General features: G+C 40.2%; 2 protein-coding genes across 2 annotated transcripts in view; one reads left to right on the top strand and one right to left on the bottom strand.

Moving 5' to 3' along the window:
* LOC113405028 (serine/threonine-protein kinase ULK4-like) overlaps positions 1-16,198 on the top strand; it is a 412,206-nt gene extending 396,008 nt beyond the window's left edge. Inside the window, exons 36-37 of the mRNA XM_026646055.1 lie at positions 11,603-11,691; positions 16,135-16,198. Of these exons, the coding sequence (XP_026501840.1) occupies positions 11,603-11,691; positions 16,135-16,198 (153 nt within the window). The remainder of the gene's footprint in view (positions 1-11,602; positions 11,692-16,134) is intronic.
* A 4,436-nt stretch (positions 16,199-20,634) lies between these two features.
* Positions 20,635-25,569, bottom strand: part of LOC112119298 (catenin beta-1) — a 32,307-nt gene continuing 27,372 nt past the window's right edge. Inside the window, exons 14-16 of the mRNA XM_024217904.3 lie at positions 22,656-22,716; positions 21,669-21,888; positions 20,635-21,391 (exon numbers count right to left, since the gene is read on the bottom strand). Coding sequence (XP_024073672.1) covers positions 21,680-21,888; positions 22,656-22,716 — 270 coding nt within the window. The 3' untranslated portion in view covers positions 20,635-21,391; positions 21,669-21,679. The remainder of the gene's footprint in view (positions 21,392-21,668; positions 21,889-22,655; positions 22,717-25,569) is intronic.

Here is a 25,569-nt window from a genome sequence, read left to right as displayed (position 1 = left end):
TGTCTTTGTGTCCTTTTGTTGCAGCAAAGAAACTCTGCAGTGTTTACATTCACTAATGCCTTGCAAAATGATTATAAAGAGCAGTAAAATGGCATTGTGTTGGGGATAGCTGTAGGGGTCTGTATGTCACACTGAGAACTGCCTGGAGCTAGGACTCAGCTAATTGATAAAGGAATAGAAAAGCCACCGGCAAATCTGTTCTTCTCAGTCACTGATTGGAACTGTGATAAAATCAGCCCTGTGGGGGAGGGACAGGAGGGGAGAGAATGGCTGTGGAATCCTAAAATCAGTATTTGCTTAGTGTCACTAAAACAGCAGCACATGTAGATGAGGTGGGCCATGTGGAATCCAGCCACACCACTGATAAAAAAGGAAATGCCACAGCGACCTTAGGTAAAGGAAAGATGACATGAGAGCTCATTTGTTTTTTTTACCTCTTTTCACAAAATATTGAGAAGAATCATTTGTAGGATGTACTGATATTGTGGATGACAGTGATGTGGGAGAGGGCAAGCACAGTCAACATGAAGCTTAATGATCTCTATGGTAGCTGTGAAACAACATGACTGCAACCTGGCCTGTTGCCCTACTCATTCTGCTGGATATACTACATCAAGTATTCCAACAGGACACTGTCCACGGTTTTGTCCGTAAGCACTATATCTGTGGAAATATATCTATTTCTGTGTAGAACTGGCTGTTGCTTTCCATCTTTGTTTGTTTGTTTCTTTACCAAGCTGTATTGACATGAAAGGGTTCAATTAATGCATAAAGGCTGCCATTAATTTATGACACTAAGGAAGAATCAAATGAAGGAGACTTTATCCTACTTTCACTGAGTAACAAGGAAGTAAAGAGCAGTCTTTATTTCAGTAGCTGGAATACTACGGGGTTATGTTCCAGTAGAAGTTGCCATTCCTTACCCACTTGTTTGGAATGCAATCATTTTCCAGAAGCCCTCTAGGAGTTGGCACTGCTCTGGCATTTGAATAATGGGAGCCGGTGTGGTTGTGAGTAAATATGAGAGCTGGCCCACAAAGCAGCATTGATGTTGTCAGCAATGAGAAATATGGTCTCTCTCTTCTTGGCTGAATGTTTCACTTTGGGTTGTACAGTGAAACTGTCTGATGCTGAAACCTGATATCTTGTTTATGTTTGAGTCATAATTTCAACCCAGTACAAATCCCTGTGTCTATCACAATTGTTTTTGTTGTGGAGCACTTCTTGCCTTAATTCAGTGCTGCTGTGGGAACAAAAGAACTGCCATGTTCGTTTGGTGTTTCACTGCACTGTAATTTTACATAGTGCAAATGCTGCTGAGATTGCCTTGCTGTGTTATTTGTTGTGCCCATCACCATTACTTCCTTTTGACCGCTTCTCTGTAATTACACAAGCATGATTTATTGGCTGCTGTAAAGGTATCTAAATACAATTTGGCTTGTTTCAAAACAAAACAAACGTAAATTAGCCAAAATAGTCCTCTCAAAAGTCAGTCGAGACCAAATGATTACCTGCTTATTCTTTGCCAGCCAGGCAAAGAATAAACACATGACAATAAACTAGAGTAGTTTTCAAGACTCCATTTGTTTTTATGACAGTTTTCACAATTTTTTGGAAATTGGACCATTACATAAAATATAATTTTCCTAGAAATTGGTGTTTTAGAGACTGATATCCCTCCCCAGTCATCTCTATATTTAGTTGGTGGTGGTGATGGTTTTTTTGTTTGTTTGTTTTTGCTAAAGAGAACAAATCTAATCACATTTTAAAGAAAATATTTAGACATAACTTTTGTCCTTTTATCTGAATCTTTAAAGGACTCTGTTTGGTACTTAATGAAAAGCTCAGGAGTTCTATTTCCAAGTTTTATGAGCCCTTGGAAACTAGGGAATGTACATATATTTCCTAATGATCCTACTGAGAAAGGAGTGTATAATGCTTTTAATATTTAACCCCAAAATCATAGCCCACAATGATTTTCTAACAGATTTTATCACTCTTGTTATTCTTATTCCCCCCCCCCATATATATTTTTCATAATCTTCTTTAGTTCTCAACATGCCTCATCGTCTTCCTACTCTTCTTTACATGGTAAACCTAAAATGTCAAGTCAAGTTAATATACAAGCTTTTAGCTCTGGAGTCCCGGGTTCAAATCCAGGTTAGGACTCATGTGAAAATGAGTTTTCTGATTGATCTTCATCCCTAGTGAATATTAATAATGTCACAGAACTGCCGCTCACTCTCAGCCAGTTTGGCTTTCTGCTCAGGAAAGGCTAAGGATTTAGGTCAGGCTTGAAATGCACTGGGGAAGCTTGCACAGCATCTGGTCACGCTATGCTCTGCTGAAGCCAGTGCTATTAGTCCCTCACTTTCATGAGTGCCAAATCAGCATTTCAAAATGAGAGAGAGGAAGATGCCAAGCTGGAGAAGCAGCAGATTCCTTGACAAACTGCCACTGCCCTGCAGTTTTGGAGATTCGTCTGGGTCTCTTCTGTAACACAGGAATGTCCTCTTGGATACTGTTGTCCTTAGATACTCAAGCATTTCTTAATCGCTCACTCACTTGAATACTCCTGCAGTACAGTAGTCATTGGCTTTTCCTACGGTGAGAATAGGAGATATTTGTCATAGCTGTTTGGTAATGGTTATTACTATTATTTATTGTATGTATTTATTTATATTGGGGTAGCACCAAGTCATGGACCAGGGCTCCATTGTGCCAAGTGCTGTACAATGCACAAAAAAGATTGCCCTTACCCCCAGGAGCTTACAAGCTAAGTACGAGACAAAAGGCAGCAGGTGGTTACAACATATAGGCAGGGAATGCATAAGGTAACAATGAGACAGAATGAATCAGCATAATTAGTAGTGGTCATAGCACGTGAGCTGCCTAACCAAGTTCCAGCTTTTCTGCAGACATCACAGAAGAAGAGATTTTTAAGGAGAGATTTGAAGGAGGACAATGAGGTGGCTTTGCAGATGTTTACAGGAAACTCTTCCAAAATGTAAGGGGTAGCATGGGAGAACGCATGACAGTCTTATTTGAAAATTGAAATTTTAACCTGAAGGTTGCTATCATTGGTCAAATAGATGCAGGGATCAACATCATATAAAAGACAGTAGATAGAGCAGGGATAGGCTGTGAAGGGCCTTAAAAATGAAGATGAGAAGTTTGTGTGTGATGCAATGGAGAAGGGGGCACCAGTGGAGGGACTCAAAGTGATGGGGTCAAATCTATGAGCCAGGAAAATGAGCTTTGCAGCAACATTTTGAATGGAGATAAGTGACGCAAAATGAGATTTGTCAAGGACAGAGAGGAGGTGGTTGAAGAAACCAAGACACAAGAAGATGAGGGATTTAGCTATGTGGGTGGAGAGAAAAGACCAGATCTCAGAGATATTATGCAGAAAAAAGAATAAAATTTAGACTCGGCCTGGACCTAGAGAGAGGGCTGAGCTGAAGGTAACACCCAGGGTATGGGCTTTGGTGACAGGAATAATGGTGGTGGTGTCCACAGTGACTGTGAAAGGATGGAGTGAGGAGGGCTTGTGGGGAAAGAGTAAGAGCCTTGTATTTTGGTCATGTTGAGTTTAAGCTGACATCTGGACATCCATGAGGAGACATCAGAAAGAAAGGCTGGGATCTCTGTTTGGATAGAAGACGACAAGTCTGAAGTGGAGAGGTATATCTGTGAGTCATCAGCATAGAAATGATAGTCGAAGTTTGTGGATGAGATTGCCCAGTGATAGGGTGGCAAATGTTTACTTTTTACTCTGATATTACTCCTTTATGTGTATCCTAGGGAACACTGCACCACTGTATGGGAGTTTTCTACAACCCCCTCTAGACAGTCTGTAACAACATATATTTCTACTATGAGCAGGAAACCTCAGATTCTTTTTGTCAATTAACAATTGCAGTTCACTTATATTGGATGCAGTTATTATGGACAGTAGGTAAGAAGAGACACAAAGAGATTCCCCTAACCAACTAAATTAAATTGAACACTTTTAACTCACTGTTATAATGGACAGAAACTGCAGTAATAATGGATATTTTCTGGGTAATAAAGACATTTGTACTTCCTGAAGGAGAGCAGAAAACAGTTGCCAGTTAGCGATTTTGTGACTTTTTAAGATTTGCAATAACCATGAGGTTAGTCTCTGTATATGTTTATGAATATTGAGGAAGAGGAGGTACATTCAAATTGGAGGGTACAAAGAAAGATCCAAGGTGAAGTAGCATTCACAAGTGTAGTCCAGCAATTCCCTTTCACTCGCCCCAACAGTCCCGAAGTCCAGCTGTCTTTCAAAATGTCAGGGAGCTGCTATAGTCACAAGTTACCACTGGAAATTGCTTTGAATTCATAATAAAGATGTCTGTGTACACACACGCACACACACACATAAATGAAAAGGAAGCAAGATAGGTAGGATGAAATATTGGCCCTATTGATGTCAAAAGGAGTTTTGCCATTGACTTCAGTGAGGCCAGGATTTCACCCATATAGAGCAAAAAAAGGTGTTTGAATTCTTGAAGCTAAGCTTTCTGATGTAGGTTTATTGTCACAGATACCGGCTTGTTTTTACATGTATTTACAAGATCTGAAAGCCACAAAGTCTTTCTAATCTGTGTAGATGGAGTACATGCCTATAATGATGTTTGCCAAAGAACACCTGGAACACTCATGCTTTTATCATTTTCATTTCTTGTTTTTATGGTCCATCAGCATTGCCCAGGCCTGTTCATAGAAGCTGCCAATTAGTAACACAAACTAAACCTGCTCAACTTGCTTTGCTCTTGCCACACATGCATTTGTATATCTCTCTCCCCATCCAAAATATTAACAGAGAAGAGAGTAGTAAGAAAATGCATAGTGCTGAGGGGGAGTATCAGAAATATTTTCTCAAGTTCCAAATTAGTTCTCCTGTATCATAGGTAGTAAAGACAAATGTGAGCCATCCCAATGAGTACTATTTCAAACAGCTTATGCAGTTGGTACATTATGTTTGTACAATTTTATAGTGTGTTAAGAATTTTGTTTTTTTCTCTTTAGTCAGTAATTGAGTGTGTCTGAGAGTGTCCCTCTGCTGATCTCCAAAGGCTGTAGACCTCTCTACCACCATTTTAAAATTATAACAGTAGGGACATGCTTTGTTGATGTTCCGAATAAACAGATGCTGCTGGTTTTTGAAGTCTATGGTAAGAACAATCATAGTATGTGCAGTTCTCTCTGTCTCATGGTAGGAGAAAATGCAAATAGAAATATCTACCAGTAAATAAAATATCATGAGACGTGTTTGCAAACATTGTACTTCATCCTTGCTGTCCCTCAATTCCTAGAGCTGCCAGGGGCCAGTCTGGGCCCTGACACAAGTAGATCTTGAAGCCACAAGGACTACTGTAAATTTTGCCCACAGTAACAGCTTCCAAGGGGCTGTTATACTGGTCAGGTGTCGAAGGCAGTGACCATGCCACTGACAACCTCTTCCTTGGGGGCAGGGAGGGGGAAAGTCCAGGATGGAGTGGCAGAACTGGTTATGCTGATACCAAGCAACCCATAGATTCACCAGGGGAGTTCACAGTTGCCTAGTTAGGGCAAGTTTTACAGGCCTTTTCCACCACTGGAGCAGCACAAAGACTTGTATCAGGGTTGTGAACCTTGCCCAGTACTTACTGACAAACAGGGAACACGCTTAGTCTCTGCAAAAACTTAGTTTAAGACAAGGTACAACAGGTGGAGAGGGCAGGGAGAGGTCAGGGTAACAATGTAAATAAGATTGCAAGCTGTTTGGGTCACGAGCTGTGTGTTTGTACGATGCCTAGCACCCATTCTGTCTGGAAAAAGCAACAGAGAGTCCTGTGGCACCTTTAAGACTAACAGATGTATTGGAGCATAAGTTTTCATGGGTGAATACCCACTTCGTCAGACGCATTCTGTCTGGTGCTTTTAGGAATACTGTAATACAAATAATTATGCAAACTTAAGGTCTCTCACCATCCTAAGACCAACTATACAGGCCTGAAGAAAGGAGTATTTTTATGTATATAAAAAACATGGACAAGATCAAGTGACTAATCAGTTTTCATTTTCTATAAATGTATGTGGTGTCCTGAAGATGCCCCTATCTCATGAATGGTTCTGGGCTATAAGACTGAAAAGCAAAGTGGTTCTGACCCTGTTCCATATGAATTGTGAGTGGCAAACTAGGTGATATGCTTTATTTAGTTAATGTAGTGCTTATGAGAAGATGCAGGACTGACAGCCTTGGAGACTGAATAACATACAGACGCTCCCTGGGTTACGCAAACCCGACTTACGGAAATCCGGATTTACGGAAAAAGTTCCATAAGTTCCGTAAGCTTTTTTTTTTTTTTTTGCATAACTGTCGGAGATACATTCCCGACTTTCGCAAAATTCGACTTACGCAAGGCATTCCGGAACGGAACGCTTGCGTAAGTCGGGGAGCTTCTGTAGTTTCCATAAGTAGATGTGACATGGGCAGCATGTGCCTGTAGTTATATCAGACGCATACAGTGAAGATGTACCTGTAATTATATCAGACCTCGAGAAAAAAGTATGATGACATACCATTATGGGATCCACGTAAAGTGCCAAACTGGTAAAAAGAGAAGTCCAAGGTGCATGTGCAATGGTGCACTTATATTTCTGTATGCAATTACTGCAATGACTTGTGAAAATCAGTCATTTGGCAACAGAAATGAGTACTTAGACACCTAAATATCTGTTTGTATTTGCAATTATTTGCATGCATAATATCCATACTTGTGAAGATAATTTGAGTGCATCTGAATATGGTTCTGGGGTCTTGCTTGCTTTCTGATTTAAAAAAAAAGCTGGTCAAATAAGTTTTTAGTGTGAAAAGGCCCCTCTTTGTTTACCCAATTAACAATTTTGCATTTTCTCACCATATCAATATAATTTTCCTACACAGACAGCAAGCTTGCAACTCACTTTAAACTTGAACATGGCAGGAGAAAGCCATCCCCTTCAAAAGAGAGGTTAATTGATATTGAAGTGACTCGTAAATTAAAAGTCGCAAGTTGTGACAAATTGGAGAAAACAGTTCAGTGTCATGAAGCCATAGACCTTAAGAAGAGAAAAGATTCCTTATCTTTCCAGATAGTGTAAAACTATGCCCAGTTTTTGCAATTGTCTTGTTCTGAGAATCAAACTGGACAAAAATCAGTGTGAGTTAAATCAGAACTCCGGCTTCACTCAGCTCATTAGCACTGTAATAAAGTGCTTTCAATCATTTTTGTATTTCATACATTTTCCTGCATGCTAAATGCACTTGTCATTAGCAGCATTGTATTACCTGAACAGCTATTCTGTATTTTAGGAAATAATGATATTTACATATCAATTATGATGTTCTTTATGACTCATCTTTGCTTAATAGAATTGAACAGAGAAAGCCTGCTGTTTGGTTATTAGCTTCATAAAGAAAAGTCATTTTGAAATTCTTATTAAATTGCAATGAATGTACAACTAAACTGAGATTTAATTACAATTTTAATTAAAGGAACAACTACTGATTGTAAGTCATTGAACAATGTCTTATAACCCACCACAACAAAACACCATTATTAAAAGAGACCTTCAAACTATTTGTTAGGAACATAATGAAACCCTTAAAAATAGAACAGGTCAAGTCACATGGAGATGTGTGGTGGAAGAAAGAATAAAATGTGTGAAAAAAACGCTTGTAATGTTCTTATTATACATATTGTATTAATATTTATTGTCATCTGAAAACCACAAAGAAGACAAAAGATTATGATTATACATCAACTTTTCAATAAGAGTACAGTATATTGAAAATTGTTTTTGTCCTGGTTCTATTAGCTAAAGAATGATTCCTGAGCTCAACCAGGTTTTTTCTACATAGCCTTTACATTAGGAGAGATCTAACATCTTATGTCTCAGCAGCCCTCTAACAACTCTTGGAACAATAAAAGTTGGTAAAGCTAACTTTAAAAAAAACCCAGTTTGGCAAAAGCAAATTGTATTGCTTGTTGTCATAAGTAAGACAGTACTGGCAAAAAGATAGCCATAATACTGGCAAGTGCTATCCAAGCTACAGCACTCCGCTCAGCCAACTCACCTCACACCTGATCTGCAACTTCTCTGTTGTTACAGTATTGATCCTCTCCCAAGCTAGTTGTGTGACATGGATAAATTTCCTAATGGAGGGTGAAGCACATCATTCTGTGTTCCAGTTATCAAATTTAGACACGGAAACCCTATTTGCATGGCAAATCTGTACACTCAGGTGCTATTGGACAAAAATTGATCATGTATGTTTCTCAAATCTATTTGAAGCCTCTTTGAAAATTTGTCCCTTAAATTTGTTTGTTTTGGTTGGTCTCGATTTAAAATGTATATAGGAAACTAACAAAGCTAACAGTTCTTCACTAAAAAAAGTGAATTGTGACCAGTTGCTTAACACAATATTAACAAAGCAGAAGGAACAAAAGCCAGAAAAGGAAAAGAATACTAAGATAAGTTAGAGGTAGTAAAACCAGCAGAGCCTAATGAAATTCACCCTATGGTACTTAAGGAACTAGTTGAAGCAATCTCAGAACCAATAGTGATGATCTTTGAGAACTCATGGAGCAGATGGGTGAGAGCCCAGAGGACTGGAGAAGGAAAAACACAGTACCTATCAATAAAAAGAGGAACAAAGAGGACCCAGAGAATTATAGACCACTGAGCTGAACTTTTGATACCTGGAAAAATACTGGAACAAATTATTAAACAATCAATTCATAAGAACCCAAAGGAAAATAGGGTGATAAGTAACAGCCAACATGGATTTGTCATGCCAAACCAGCCTAATTTTCTTTTTTGATAGTTACTGGCCTACTGGATGGGGGAAGCTACAGAGGTTATATATCTTGATTTTAGTAAGGATTTTGACATAGTCCCACATGACATTCTTATAAGCAAACTAGGGAAACATGGTTTAGACAAAATTACTATAAGGTAGGTGCATAACTGGTTTAAAGATCACCCTCAAAGAATGATTATCAATGGTTTACTGTCAAAGTGGGGGGACGTATCTAGTGGGATCCTGCAGGAGTTTGTCCTGGATCCGCTACTATTCGACCTTCTCATTAATGACGTGGATACTGGAGTGGAGAGTATGTTTATAAAATTTGCCGGATACACCAAACTGGGAGGAGTTGCAAGCACTTTCCAAGACAAGATTAGAATTCAAAATGACCTTGACAAATTGGAGAATTGGTCTGAAATCAACAAGATGAAATTCAATAAAGATGAATTCAAAGTACTACACTTAAGAAGAAAAAATCAAATGTGCATCTACAAAATGGGGAATAATTGGCTAGGCAGTAATACTGCTGAAAAGGATCTTGGAGTTCCAGTAGAGCACAAATTAAATATGAGCCAACAATGTGATGCAGTTGCAAAAAATACTAATGTTCTGGGGGGGGGGGTATTAACGGGAGTGTCGTATGTAAGAGACAGGAGGTGAGTGTCCCACTCTACTCGGCCCTGGTGAGGCCTTAGCTGGAGTATTGTGTCCAGTTCTATGTGCCACACTTTAGGAAAGATGTGCACAAATTGGAGAGAGTCCAGGGGAGAGCAACAAAAATGATAAAATATGAGGAAAGGTTAAAAAAAACTGGGCATGTTTAGTCTGAACATTCAAAATCCACTATGTTAAAAGATCGTTAAGATTGCAAGGTCAAACACACAAGTGTTAGGAAATGCCAGAATGTATGGTGCCCATGCAACCTTAATTCAACTATCTCCTGCATATGCATAATTATACAGCCTTACCTACATGATCACAAACATTTTTCCCCACAGGACTCCTGCCTCATTCAGTGCATAGGATGGTTGGTGCTCTGGGATTGAATCAGGGTTGTGTGGTGAATGAGGCTGGTGTCTGTGGATCCCTGCCTCAGTAGTTGCACAAGTTGGAAGGTATGTAGTGAGTGAGGGAGAGGATTGAAGGAAGAGAAAGGATCGTCTTGTGATTAAAGCTGTTAAGAGCGAGAAAAGTGTTTTATAATTTTGGTTGGTCCAGTGTGTCATCTTTGTTTAGAGTTCTATAATTCAGAACACAAACTACAAAAATATTCTGTATCTCGAGGATGAGAAATAGAGGTGGATTACTGAACAGTAAATTGAGATGTTCTAATATAAACCTCTAGAGTGTAGAAAGGCTGAAGTACTTGTGGTAGCATGAGTACCTGAGGATGGATTTGTACATAAGTAATGAATTTGCCGTTTTGTCCAATTAGTGGGAAAGATTTTAGTTAATGCAAAGAAGACCCCGTTCTTTGTATAGTGTAACTATAGGCTGTTTGGATTACAAGTGCAAGTGACACTGGTGTAGTAGGATAAATGTTGGCACAGCTTCTGGCATGGTGGCACCAGTAAATACAGCTTCTCTCTAGCTTTAAAAAAAGAATATAGGCATAGCGGCCTATGCCCGATCAGTGTTAAATAGGGCCAGCCGTGGGATGTTATACATTACAGCTCCCTGCCAAATTTTAGGATTCAAAATTGTGATTTCAAGCAGTAACTTCTGAATTGTTAGTGGCCAACCTATATCCTTTGCAGGTGGCAACCCATATCCAGATTTTAGTAATTTCCTGGGATGTATGTGGAATGTACCAATAGTGCTCCTTAAGCAATTTGTCAGGTATTCAATGTCCACCATGCGAAGCATGTGATTCCATTTCATGTCACCCTTTGACCTTCCCATCAGCATGTTTAACTAATCAGGAAATGGAAAGCCACTTGCAGCTTCCTGGTACATCAATAGTTATAGTTCTTAAGAGTGGGAAAACAGTAAACTGGTCATTATAGAGCACTGTGATAAAACAGGTACAACACTTATAAGCGTTACTAGGTCAGCTGGAACCAGCGTTAATCCACCATAAAAAGGGTTGCAGGATTTGCCATTCATTTTTATGTTGTACAGACAGTAAGGTAATTATGCTGCTGTGTGCATTTAGTGTTTCTTATATCTGATAAGTGGTAATGGTCCCATCAGGAAGGAACAACTTGTATGAGCAATTCTCACAAAGCAGTGATTTTAAACCAGCCTCCTCGATATGCCCATAACAAACCTGACATTTTATAATCCAGATAAGTAACCTAACCTGATACAAGGCTGACTGTTCATTTTCCCCTCAAGTGGGGGAAAAAATGATTTTGTCCTGAAATTTTCCCTGAAGTTCAAAATAAATGGATATGCTCTTAGTTGCATTGATAGTAAAAATGAAAACCAGTTACTCAGGGTTAGTGGACTGTGATCTGAGAATTTTCACACATGCAGGGATACAGAACAAGAATGAATCTTGTTTAAGACACTTTAGACATTCTGCAGTTAAAATCCAATCTTGTTCAGTAAAGGGGTTTACTTTTGTTGGGTCTCTGTAATGTCACATTCCATTTAAAACTGTAACAATTGCTGTAACTTGTTTCTGTCCTCCTCCCTGCTTTCTCCTCTGCCCCTCTCCCCCCCCCCCTCAAAAAAAAAAGACAAAGAAGAATTTCTCGCTAAGCCTTTGATAACTATTCTTTCTTTTCATTCCAGGTAACTTCAAACAAGAAGCACTCTGAGAGCCTGAAGAATGATGGTGACAGTCTTATCCACATTCTAGGGAGACTGGCCCAAACTGCCAGGTGAGTTCCCTCAGGCTTTCAGGAATTTCCAGGGCTGAGAGCACTCCCTTCCCCTTTTGTCTGAGATGGTCTTCTCTTGTAATCGCCTCATGTGCACTACAAGCTTCTCCTGTTACCAGCCCTCCCCTCCCTTATACTCCTGTCCTCAAAACTCCCTTTATTCAAAGCTTTCTTGCTTTTTTTGTTGCTGCTGTTGCGGTGTACTTTGATCCCAGATGTGGCTAGGCCATTGCTCTGTCAACACAATCTTCTTTTCTGTTTGTTAACAGCTCACCTCTTCATAACCAGATACTGGTTTATTGTTCCCCCGTACAGTGTACTGGCAGCACAACATGGCTTTGTGCCCTTTCTCAAAGTAATGGTGGTGGTAAAAGCAAAATCCTTTCAAATGCACAGCTGAGGAGGACAAGAAATATTCTTCTAAGAATGCCGGCTGTCTTTCAACTAAGGCTTAAAACGGAGGTCCTGACTGCTTCTGAAAAGTACCTTGGCATTCTTTGTAAGGATAGAGGTGTTAATCCCAGTAGCCTGGTCAAATCAGAACACTCTACCTACCTAATTCCCCTTGCACTCTCAAATGGACACGTTTTTGTTCCCTTCTCCTTAAAATGTTGTTCACTGCTGCTGTGAACTGCTAGGCTGCATTTCACTGCTGGGTGAAATGGTTCCCATGTAAAGTTTATAGATGATTTTTTGCAATGCTTTGAGAATCTTCCTGGTGTCCTTTGTGCACATAAATGCAAGCTTTGTATAAGTCAATGTTGTAGGCTCTGTTCAGGCGTGGAGTTATGAAAATTGGCCTCTCAACTCTATTGTAGAGTAAGTTGTATTGTTTTTTGGAAGGGGGGAGATGTTTGGGGAAATGTAACAATCACTGGTACCGTGATGGAGGGGTTTGTGAAGTTGTGGGATAGAAGTGGTGTGGAGAAGGAGACAGAACTTACCATAAATCAAGTTTTCAGAAATCTGCTGCCCCTCTTATGTATTCAAGTGCTGAGTTGCATTTCCTATTATCAACTACATTACCAGAGTGAAATAAAATGGCAACTCCCCCTAGCGCCATCAGCTAAAGAGACAGTGACAAGTTCTTAAAATTCCTTTTCAGTCTTTGCTGTAGCATTATTATTTAGTTAGTTAACTACGAAATTATAATTCACTCCTGAAGTTTTCCTTTAACCCTTTCTAATGTTTGTCTCAGCTTCCTCTAATTGTTTTAAACTTTCTTTACACAAGAAACCAGACACAACTATTTATTTAGGGCCCTCCTCAGTGCTCCTTGCTCCAGCAAAAATGCCCACTGGGTTAAATCCTAAGGAGTATAGAAGCTCCTACCCAGCCTGACCAATCCCAGGGATGGTCAAACTGGCACAGTAGTTGTGGAGCAACTCGTCAGCTGCCCCGTGGTCCAGCACTGCAGCAGCCACAACAGGTCAACGGGAGCTCATAGAAATGAAGTCCTCTCCCTGTTCACCCATCCTCTATGGAATTTGCTTCTCCGGGACCCTGGAGACTAATGCTGTCTTGTATAGATTCTAAGTTGCTACAATCGAGGTGGAGCAACAGGAAGGGCCTGAGAATTTGTGGGCTCTAACCCCCTTCAAAGATGGTTTTTTTGAGCGTAGGGGGTTCTGCAATCTCTTCTGTATAGGTTTCCTCTTTCCCAAAATGTTTGCCAGTGCCTAATAAACTTGGCACCAGTTTCTCAACCATGCATTGAAACCTCCAAGCTCCTTCTGCCCAGCTGGGCTGTGCATCAAACTGGAAGCATTTCAGAGAAAGCTACCACTAATGCCATGGACCTATGCCTTTTTTCTAATAGTCTAAATTTAGCTGCCAGACCTCTCCTATATTTATGCACAAGATTTAGCTGATATAAGAATTTCATAAAGACAGGTTGTAGTCCTTTACAAAAATCTCCTATGACAGTGGAGGGAATGAGAAAGGCCCTAATAGAATAACGTTTGTCATGTTTAAATAGAGAACTAACTGTGCTTAGGTGCTCTGTCTGCTGCCTCATAGAAACCTCATAAAGCAGTTTTGCCAATCCCTTTTGCTGCTACCTCCTTAACCAGTAAGACACACGGAGACCGGCCAGCTAGAACCACATAGAATTCATTTCATCTGTTCATTTTGCACTTCAAGATTTGTGCTCTTTTGCTATTCACTTTTTCAATACAGAGGGTGAATTAATTTAAAGAAAGATGTTCAACTGATAAGGCTTCTGGTTTATACTGCTGCTCAGTAAGAAACTCCTTCTAAAAAGAAGGTACAGATCAACAACTCAACCAGTGTGGTCAAATACATGTTCTTAGTCATTCAGTTGATGCATGTCACAAGTTGAAGCCAAGGAACCAATGAATCCGTATTGACACACTTTTACAGGGCAGGAAAAACTAAAGGTCAAATGCAAAACTAAGGTTGAAACTATAGTAAAGAACAAAATTGTCAGACACATAGATTAACATAATTTGTTGGGGAAGAGTCAACATGGGTTTTGTAAAGGGAAATCATGCCTCACCAATCTACTAGAACTCTTTGAGGGGGTCAACAAGCATGTGGACCAGGGTGATCCAGTGGATATAGTGTACTTAGATTTTCAGAAGGCCTTTGACAAGGTCCCTCATCAAAGGCTCTTAAGCAAAGTAAGCTGTTATGGGATAAGAGGGAAGGTCCTCTCATCGATCGGTAACTGGTTAAAAGATAGGAAACAAAGGGTAGGAATAAATGGTCAGTTTTCAGAATGGAGAGAGGTAAATAGTGGTGTCCCCTAGGGGTCTGCACTAGGCCCAGTCCTATTCAATATATTCATAAATGATCTGGAAAAGGTGGCAAAAGTTGCAGATAATACAAAATTGCTCAAGATAGCTAAGTCCCAGGCAGACTGCAAAGAGTTACAAAAGGATCTCTCAAAACTGGGTGACTGGGCAACATGGCAGATGAAATTCAGTGTTGATAAATGCAAAGTAATGCACATTGGAAAACATAATCTCAACTATACATATAAAATGATGGGGTCTAAATTGGCTGTTACCACTCAAGAAAGAGATCTTGGAGTCATTGTGGATAGTTCTCTGAAAACATCCACTCAATGTGCAGCAGCAGTCAAAAAAGCTAACAATGTTGGGAATCATTAAGAAAGGGATAGATAAAAAGACAGAAAATATCATATTGCCTCTATATAAATCCATGGTACACCCACATCTTGAATACTGCGTGCAGATGTGGTTGCCCCATCACAAAAAAGATATATTGGAATTGGAAAATGTTCAGAAAAGGGCAACAAAAATGATTAGGGATATGGAATGGCTGCCATATGAGGAAAGATTAATAAGACTGGGACTTTTCAGCTTGGAAAAGAGACAACTAAGGGGGGATGTGATAGAGGTCTATAAAATCATGACTGATGTGGAGAAAGTAAATAAGGAAGTGTTATTTACTCCTCATAACACAAGAACTAGGGGGCACCAAGTGAAATTAATAGGCAGCAGGTTTAAAACAAACAAAAGGAAGTATTTTTTCACACAACGCAGTGAACCTGTGGAACTCTTTGCCAGGGGATGTTGTGAAGGCCAAGACTGTAACAGGGTTCAAAAAAGAGCTAGATAAATTCATGAATAGGTCCATCAATGGCTATTACCCAGGATGGACAGGGATGGTGTCCCTAGCCTGTTTGCCAGAAGCTGGGAATGGGTGATGGGATGGATCACTTGATGATTACCTCTTCTGTTCATTCCCTCTGAAGCACCTGGCATTGACCTCTGTCGGAAGACAGGATACTGGGCTAGATGGACCTTTGGTCTGACCCAGTATGGCCGTTCTTATGTTCTAAGGTCAAGGTAGCCCATAGTTGCAGTAACTGTTTCACTAGGCCAGCAGTGCTTTGTGTGGGGTGAACACCCAATCACAGGTTGGAAGACTATTAGCAGACAAGAGAGGTAGCAAACCACTGCACGCACTGATGGAGGCAGTGAACTGGGTCTGAAAAGTCAGCACTATGTACAGCAAGAACAATTCTGCCTTTCCTGTAGCAGGTTAAAAGAATGCTTCAGCAGAGCTGCCTCCATGTGCTGACAGACAGACTCTACTCCACAAGGAATGTGCATGTGAAAAGACGACAAAAATTTGAGGCATTTTTCCACCAAACTATTGAAGAAAATGTAATAATTACATCTTCCATTTTTCAGAGTGAGACTTAGCAGGGCACCAAGCAAGCAGTTCTGTAAACATGAACTCAAGGGATCACACTGATACGCATGACCTGCTACATGTTGAAATATCCATAGTATTCTAACAGAAAATTGGTTTACACAGGAGTTATCCAAAGTGGATTCCCTCATCAGGCACTTTCCAGCACAAGTGAAAGTCTCATGTGTAGGACAACTACAGAATTTAGATGAGGTGTTTTACCTTGAAGATTACTATCTTTGTTTTCTTCTTTCCCAGCTCCCATGCGGATATTGCTGTTGCTTCCTTGGCTTTTGAAATTCTTAGAACAGTTGGACGCTAAAACATCAAGGCTACCAGATCAATCATCACTCCAGTCCTGACTGAATGCACAAAACACTGGCATGGTGAATTCCTCAGTCTTGTTTTAGGATATTTATGAATGAGTGTTGTAGTACGAATTTGGTAAGAAATCTAATGTGTGTGTGTATGTATTCACTTACTTATCTGTATAAGAATAGGGAAAAAGTGTGGAAAACTTGCTTTTAAAAGAATGCGCATTTGTCCATTATCTTGCTTAAATTAGCACAACCTACGGTTTTTGAAGGGATTTTTTAAGTGTCCTACAGCCATGTACTGAAGAACATAAATTAGAAAAATTCCATTTCTTTCACAGATATGTTTAGGGGAGAAGCATTTTTCATTCCACCTAAATTGTGGTATATTTTCCAAGTTTTTGATCAGAAGTAGAATGCCTTAGCTGATCATCCTCATTTGAAACATCACCTATAACAAACTGTAGAATACTTTTGCACATGTAAAGATTTCTGACTTGCTTTGCAAATGTTAATGACTCAATCTGAAAACACTGCAGGGAGTTGGTATCATCCCCATTTACAGATGGAAAATGAGCACAGGGAGTGACTGATTTCCAAATGTCCCACAGAAAGTCTGGGCTGGAGCCAGGAACAGAACCCAAATCTTCTGGCACCTAGTCATGTAGTTTAAAGACAATTTGCAAAACCAAATACAGTACAGTGTTCTGGTTAAAAGGATACAATAAATGACTTTGCACTTCTATATTGCAGTGATTTCTGGTTAATAATTTCTCTATACACAAGTCAACTTGTGGCACTTTTCTTAAACTATTTTGATATACTTCAGTATATTCCAGATTCTGTTTTGACTATAAAGAACATATTAATTAAAAAATTTCAAACTGAGACAGACCAAGCTACCTGTGGTAGATTTGTTTGAATGTTCTCCCTCACTCTTCTACTTCATTCTTCCACAAAGTTGTGCTTGTTTTGACACATTTGCTACAGTAGTGATTGTAACCAATTACAAATTTAGCATTAATTTCACAGGAGGGTTAAATGCCTACTCTGACATTTTCCTACTGCTTTACTTTTGCAGGCAAGCTACTGAATTTAGATGAGACATTGAAGCTTGATAGTAATAATTTTTACTTTTCATTAGCAGTTCCCATATGATATTGTTGCTTGGGCTTTGAAATTCTCTAACGAGTTGGACATGGAAAGATCAGTGCTAACAGAACAAGTATCACACCATGCACATTGAAATCACTTCTTTTTAATTAACAATATCTTGTTTACAATGGCAGGAACAATTAAGAATATTGCATGATAAGTCACTAATTTGTTTTTAGTCTAGTTAAGTGACAAAGTCCTTCTTCAAAGGTACATGGTGACTATTGACAGAATAGCTAGCCATACTGCTTCATTGGTCTATATTAAAGGACATTGCCATTCCCAATGCCTCCCTCAGTGACTTACAGGGGTATCCTTAAGCTAGTGAAAGAACATTTTAAGCCCAGTTTTGTGTTCTAAATGACAGGTATGTATAGGTTGCATTAAATGCCTAGCATTTGAAAAATTGATTTGTTAGGTACTTATGTTTCACTGGGCAGCTCCTCTATTTAATGCTGATTTCCCTAGTAAATCAGTTGCACTAGGGTTTTTTTAACCTATGCTATTTTAGATGGGTATTAAAAGATTCTATAGAACTTAATGTGCACTGGGCTCAGGTTTGTGGTCTCTGCAGGCTCAAGTGTGTTGTCAAGGTGGTGATTGCAAGCTAGGGCTCAAAGGAATGGCTTTTTACATCTCCGAATCAAATTGAGTTGTTTTATTGCTGAAGCCTGCACTAGATGCTCCCAGCTACAGGTAAGATTGAAACTGCTGTTAGGGTGTGTTCTACTGTTTTAAAAAACAGTCTAATTGAGAGGAAGCAGCCTGTTTTGTTAAAAACAACCCAACAATAGTGACAGTTAAGGTTGCATCACTGCACACAGCCAAAACTGTAAAAGCTTGGACATAGGCAGTTTCAAAGTGGAAACCTATAATTCTATGGATGTACCACACCCTCTTGAACAGATACGGCATCAAGGTTTTTGCATTAAGCAGTAACCTCAGCACGGTGAAGGCAGAATCAGTGTCAGTTCATGGGGGATGTTATAGTCCTGTGTGCTCATCTTCTATAAAGGATATATAAAAAAGCCACATACTGTTGGGAAACAACACGTGTAAATTGGTATTGGGAGCTGGCAAGAGATGTCTTATGGAGTATATTAGCAACAGTGTTGTAGGTAATAAGGGGTTAGATTCCTATATTCCTTCCCTTATTTTTGTAGTTTTGGAGCAGGTCCTCATGCAACCTTAAATGCTAGTTGACCCCTACTTTTTTTTTTTTTTTTAAATACACCTTTAGCATCTCCTTCCTTAGAGGTTTTTTACAGGCAGGCTTGACAAAGCCCTAGCTGGGATTAGGTCCTGCTTTGAGCAGGCGGTTGGACTAGATGACCTCCTGAGGTCCCTTCCCACCCTGATATTCTATACCACAGAGGCTGGCTTACCACCCTCAGGGGAGCTGTAGTTACCAGGCATTGGAGAAATTGTGACACTGAAACATATCCTGACCCCCTGCAGGGGGTAATAGGTAGTAACATTCTTTAGTAAATTGTCTAATGTTTTATCCCTGCTTAAAAGTAAGTTGCCAGCCTCCATATTTAATTGCAGTCAACTGGAGGAAATCTTTTCAAAATAGTCCTAAGTGGCTGCAACACCAGCATTCCATCAGCAGGTCTGCCTACTATTGTGTCCCTTTCCTGACAGTGGATAAATTATATATCTCAACCTACCAGTAAGTGACAGCTGCCCTCTTGTCTGACAAGGACTTAAAAGCTTGTTCCTTTGACAGTGAATGCCTTCATAGGTTGTGTTAAAGAGCTAAACTTACACAGGAAGTGGCCACAAACATCCCCTTTGTGTAACACATCCTTGATATGTTACCCCTGAAAAATGTTGATATTCCTTTCTAAAGCTAAGATTTTTTTTTTTTTTAAACCATCCCTCAGTTTAGGTCAATGGCAGACCATGCAAACCCCTTAGCTTAGACTTGGCCCTAAGCTATGGGATTGCTAGCCCCCTTGTCATTTTGCAGTATGTTACACATATTACTGCTGACTAGTAAATGTGTATTTCCATCCATGGCTCTGGGAGAAGTGTGTTCCTAGTAGCTAGTAATTAACTGTACCCATCTAATCAAAAGCCAGCTTACTACAAGTACAGCTCTAGCTTTAATTAAAGCAAAAAAGAGTAGAGTGTTCAGCAGTTTACACTTAATGCACTTGTAGGGGAGTATGCACCCCCTTAATGAACAGTAAGAGCCTAGCACCTGTGTTCATAAACCCATTTGTCAGAGTAAGATCTGATCTATCTTGCTCAAGCTACAGAAAGTTAGGAGGGTATTTGTCATTTTGCTGACTCCACAATGGGAAGGGAAAAATGTAACAAGTACATACATAGGGGAGGGGGTTGTCCTCATGTATGTACTGTAGCTAGGAGTGGTGCCTGATTGCATCCTTTGCTATTGTGGCAATTCTCACAGTCTGATGCAGCTGCTATGAAAATATTCCAAAAAAGGTGTTTTAACTCACCCTTTTTGTTTGAAAAATTTTACATAGAAAAGTTAAAGTTTGTTAGATTTAAGTTATCCACCATAAGGGGAAGCAAATATCTAAATTTAGATCAAGGCAGAGGTATAATTAGGACACATCTCTTCCCTTGAAGGAGAGCACTCATGCTCTAGCATTCAGTAATAATGTTGTAGGCAAAAAACTCTTAATATCCCTCTTAGAGGATACTTGCTGCTTGGTTTAGGCAGTCTATATTTCTCTGAAAACAGTGCAAAAGTGGCAAAGCCAGCTTTTGGTCACAGACCAAATGTTTGTGGGGCTGGTCCTTAAGTTTAGACCATGAATGCTGGCTCAGTTCATTTAGCAGCATTGTGCCATTGTAACACACAGCACATGAATTGCAGATTCCATTTGCCAGGGCAAAGCAATTTAAAAAAAAAAAAAAAACCACCACACCATGAACACACTAAAGCCAGAGGTGATTGGATACTTGTTTCAGGTCTGATGCTGGTGTTCAGTGTTGATACCTGTATATACAGGTATCAAGATTTCATGTAATGGTGCAGTGGTAAGTTAAAAACCTCTATGGGGAGTACTGCAACGGTTTGCGTAGTCACCCTATACTAATTCTCCTAAAAATCTCTGATTTGGTCAGCAACACAGGTTTCCTCAACAGTCTGCTCCGTTTAGAAGTTGCTTTATTTTTGACTGATTTATGCCATGCTACCCTTACTATGCAAAATAGTCAAATTGCTGCATCAAGTTAGCTTATATACGCATGATTTCCCCCCCCCCCTACAAAACTATGTATTTCCTATTTCAAATAAATTGAGACAGCTGAGTGAATTAAAAGTTTACTTTAATTCTTAACCATTTTATAACTGCTTTTGCTCATGAAGCATCTGTATCACAGCAGGCTACAATAACTTTGGGATAAAAGGCAACTGGTAAACTGTCCACTACAAGGTTCCAAATAAACAGTTCTTACTGGCCCCTACCCAGACACATCCCAGATAAAGTTTTTGATCAAAAACATGAAATAGATCCACCTGCTTATTTTAAGCATATTAAAAAGGAAACTAATTGGACCATTTCTATTTCTCTATTTTATACAAAAAGGCTACACAATGTTACACTTTATTCAGAATACAATTAGTGATTATGAATTAGTGTTCTACACCATTACTCGATCCTTAAAAGTTAGAAACTGCTGTAGCATATTCACTATAACTTAACACTACAAGAGACTTAAAAAAAACCCTACCAGTTACAGCAAAAAGAAAAGTCTACTTTCAAAGCAAGCAAGGTCAGTACCATTACAGAGGTTAAAAAAAAATTTAACAAGCAAGGCTAAGGTTTGATAAATTCCATCTTGATTCTTTCTTGTGCATTCTTCATTTCTGAGTCACTCCCAAAATCCATTTGTATTATTACTCCTCGACCAAAAAGGACCAGAACAAAAAGTTTACTTCAATTGTTCCCATAGGAAACTCAGCTTGGTTAGTGTGTCAGGCACTTTCTGAGATACTAGCCCACCCCTCGAGCCCTCTCAGCAACTCTACAGGCCAATCACAATGCAAGTTCATTCAGACGATACAGCTGTGTAGGAAGAAAAACAAGGAACTGTCAGTGCTGTAGATTTGCCCACATGTTAAGACTGCATAAAGCTGGAGCACAAAACACTGAAGTTAATCACTTCCACACTTCACAGCTGGAGTCAGTTCAAGTGCACAGAAAGTATGAGCTTCAAGATACTCAAAGTTCAGTATTTTGATAAGAGTTGGACCCATTTAAGCCATTCCCTCCCTGCCACCCAAGTCCTCAGTTCAGAAGGTTGTTTTATTCCAAGTTTTGAGTTTGAGCTTGAGCTTCTTACCTAAGGACGATTTACAGGTCAGTATCGAACCAGGCCAACTGATTACTGTCACCTGGAGGCAGCCCATCCATAAGATCCTGGGCATGTCCCAGATCTGGCAGCCCATCAACTGGGTAGTCAGCACCAGGGTGGTGGCCACCCATTTCATGCTCCATCATAGGGTCCATACCCAAGGCATCCTGACCATATCCGCCAGAGTGGAAAGAACGGTAGCTAGGATCTAAGAGTTAAGGGTGGCAGAGGGACAGGGGGGGAAAAAAAAGCAGAATGTTAAGAGATGTTAGATGCATCAAAAGCTGCAAATATCAGGGTGAGAAAATGTAGCCATCTAGTTTCTTCTAGTTCAGTCAAGCTAGACACACAAATTTATTGTCTGGTCTAATAGCTATCTGACTGAATGAGAGAGCCTTTCAGTGTGGCTCTGCAGACAAAGCATACTGCAGTCAAAAGCATGAGCAAATTCCAGCCAAGCCATTAGTCGGCATAAACAGTACTGAAACCCAACACAGCAATACTGTAAGAGAACAAGCCTGCTAACTGCAGATTTGCTTCTTATGTGGCTAGTCAAAATGGTTTACAATCCTTAAAACAGACATGATGATAGTGTTCAAATCTGTAGAGACTATCAGGGTACAAGCACCACACTTTGTTTTAAAGGAAAACTGCAGTTTAATTCATATTTAGAATAAATGGGAAAGTTCAGAAATACTCTTCAAGAAGATGCTCACTGAGACTTCCCAGCATAAGGACCACCAATTTCTGTTTAAGAGAATACAACTCCCAACTGAATGGGACCTAGAATGTTGCAGAGCTAGTTATTACTTGCTATTCAAGATGGTAGTTTCCCCATCTCACTGCCAAGTTGAGTATTGAAGTGATTTGCTTTTCTCAACTGGTATCTCCTGTATTATTTGCAGTTCTCCTTTAAGGGCACTGAATTTAGCCAGGCTTAAGTTTTAGGAAATGAGGGAAATGGAACAGACATACCATCTGGACGGTATCCAAGAGGCTCTCCCTGGGCACCAATATCAAGTCCAAGATCTGCAGTCTAAAGGTGGTGTGGAGAGCAAGAAAGAAGGGAGAGTTTAAAAAAAAAATTATTCAGTGACAGGCTTTCCCATCCATCAGTTGTACCACATGAAGGCATTTTAGAAAACCTAAATATTGGGTCTAGAGTTTTACAAGCTTGACATCTCACTGTAAGCGGGGATTTCAGACACTCCTGTGTTTACAACAAATCCTACAGCATAGCTTTGCTTAGAACCAGAACACATTTACAAGCCCTATAAATTTGAGGGCCATCTAACAGCTTGTCTATGCTACGGAGTTAGTGGCATAACAGCAACCCCCATAGCATAGATGCTCACTACAGCAACAGAAGAGGTTCTTCCATTGTGTAGCAACTCCATCTCCTTGAGCAACAGTGGCTAGGTCAAACACAAGAAAGCCAAGGTTGATGGAAGCAATGTCTACACTGGGGGTTTAGGCTGGCATAACTGCAGTGTTTAGGAGTGTGAAATTGTTTTTCCTCCCCCTCTCCACACACACCCCATAGCAACATACCTAAGTCAACTTAAGTACAGACCATGCTGAAGATCGACCTTTAACTGCCAAAACTGTTTGACCACCTATGAATAATACCCATTATAGAAAAATGCAATGACCTGCAAATTTGATACTATTTGGTTACAGAAGGCCTACAAACAGAAGAGGTTTACTACTTTAATGAACAAGTAGTAATAATTTAGTGGTCAAAGCCAGAGGTTCTCAAACAGTGGGTCCATGGACCACCAGTGGTCCATGAGCTCCATTCAGGTGGTCTGTGGATAGTTCCCTCTAAGTGCACACATGGGTGGCTACACATGGGAGAATGAAGGGCCACCCACCTAATCAGTGGAGCCATGCAGGTGTGGCTCCACTAATTAGGTGCCTGGACCCAAAGCACATGAAGGCAGCGGAGTGAAAGGGGGGCGGGGGGGGGACAGAATTTGGGACATGGAGGGCTGTGGCGGCCAGAGAAAGGCAACTTCCCCAGCTCCAGGGCTGCAGATGCTGGAGAGAGAGACCCCCCCCCCCCCCCCTCCCAGCCCCAGCTCAGTGGCTGCCACAGCAGGGGGGAGAGGGCACATCCATCACATTAGGAAGGTAAGAGTATGGATATTAAAAATACGAGTTGTAGGCTTATTTGTATAACAAAAAAAAAATGTTAAGTTGTATATAGTGCTTTTATCCAAAGCTCTTTACAATATAGTTAACTAATGGTACAAACATTTGGAAAGCTCATTAAGTGGTCTGCCGAGACCCTCAGCAATTTTCAAGTGGGCTGGGGGGAGGGGGTAGAGGGGGAAGAAAAAAAAAAAAAAAAAAAGCTTGAGAACCACTGGTCTAAGCCATAATAAGATCTTCTGTGATAATCTTGAGTGGCCACTGAAGAGCCGTGTTTGAGTTTGTCCCTTCTCCTTCCAGAGGGATCAACTGCAGTGTAAAGCATCTCCTTTACTGCAGATTCAGTGTTGTTTCTCCTTTGCTCCAGCCTTGAGCACTGTATTTTGGGGAGGGTGTGGGGGGGAGGAGGAGGCGTCGTCGTCTTCTTCTGGGCAGTACCATCTAGAGAACCTTTGAGCTTCTTCAGGACCACTCATGCTCCCCTGTCCTTGAACAGTCAAGACTGCTTCAGATTGTGTGCTATATACACCTTGGGGCCAGGTATCAAAAAATCACTGGAATTATATCTAGAAACTATTCATCTGAAACCCCAGATATGCAAGCAGATCAGGAAATGTCTAAGACAACGCAATCAGGTTTCTCTTTTTATTTCTTTATGGCTTGTGCACTCCTCTGTGCTAACCCCAGATGCTTTTGTTTTCCTTATAACCTTTAAGCTGAACCTCAAACTATTATTGATGCTTAATTATAGTTGATCTTTTTAAATCTAGCAATAGCGTAAGTTCCCAGAAGTATTTTCTTACTTTAAAAAAAAAATTTTTTTATAAGAACAAAATTGGATGCATGTCCCAAGAGGTTTGTGTACATGTTTAATTAGCTGGCAGCAACAACTGATTTCCTTTGTTTTTCTTCTCATCTCTTCCCCAGAAGGGGGGTGAAAGGGCTTGAGGGTACCCCCCAGGAAGGAATTCTGAAGTGTGCCACCCTGGGCTCTCAAGGGGATTTTGCAGTTGGGTGATGGCAGCATCTACCAATCCAAGGTCAGAGAAAAGCTGTAACCTTGAAAATTTAATACAAGCCTGTAGTGGCAAGTAATTTTTAGAGTCCTTGTGGGCCCCCACCTTCTGCACATGAAGTGCCAGAGTGCGGAAATCAGCCTTAACAGCAGCAAAAGCCATGAAGAACCCCAACGTAAGGAACTTTAACATGCCACTAACTTGTTCTGAGCAAGCCTTTAAAATAGAGAAAGTGTTCTATCTGTAACACTATTTATGTGAAATGTGGTACTTTCAGCTCAGTCCTCTAAGTGAATAATCCAGAGGAACTAAAGCCACCAGTTTTAAGACAAGAACTACAGCTACACTGCACAATTTAGATTTGTTAGTTAATGTAACTTAAATTCTCTCTTGTTAGGGGCAGGGCATTTTAAAAATAGTCAATAAGTATGCCCAGCATGGCCAAATTGTTGCCGCTTGTACAGTTAGCAGCAGCAGTTTTTGCCAAGAAGTTACTTGACCTAAACCACAAAGTAGAATAGACTAAAAGGAATTACATAACTGGTAAAGATTTTTATTTTTTACAAAAATGTACCAAGGCCTTTAGAAACATCTGGCCTGGGAATATCCCTTCAAGGTATACCTAGGGAAGCAGAGACTGAGTCAGTTGCTTCATTAGTGTTTCTCAAAAGAAACTGACCCAAGGGGGTGACAATTCCAGCTGGGGGGGGGGGGGGGGG

Source organism: Terrapene carolina, unplaced genomic scaffold (assembly GCF_002925995.2).
Source record: "Terrapene carolina triunguis isolate 2854851 unplaced genomic scaffold, T_m_triunguis-2.0 Scaffold34021, whole genome shotgun sequence".
NCBI classification, from domain to species: domain Eukaryota; kingdom Metazoa; phylum Chordata; order Testudines; family Emydidae; genus Terrapene; species Terrapene triunguis.
This window is presented reverse-complemented; position numbering and strand designations above follow the sequence as displayed.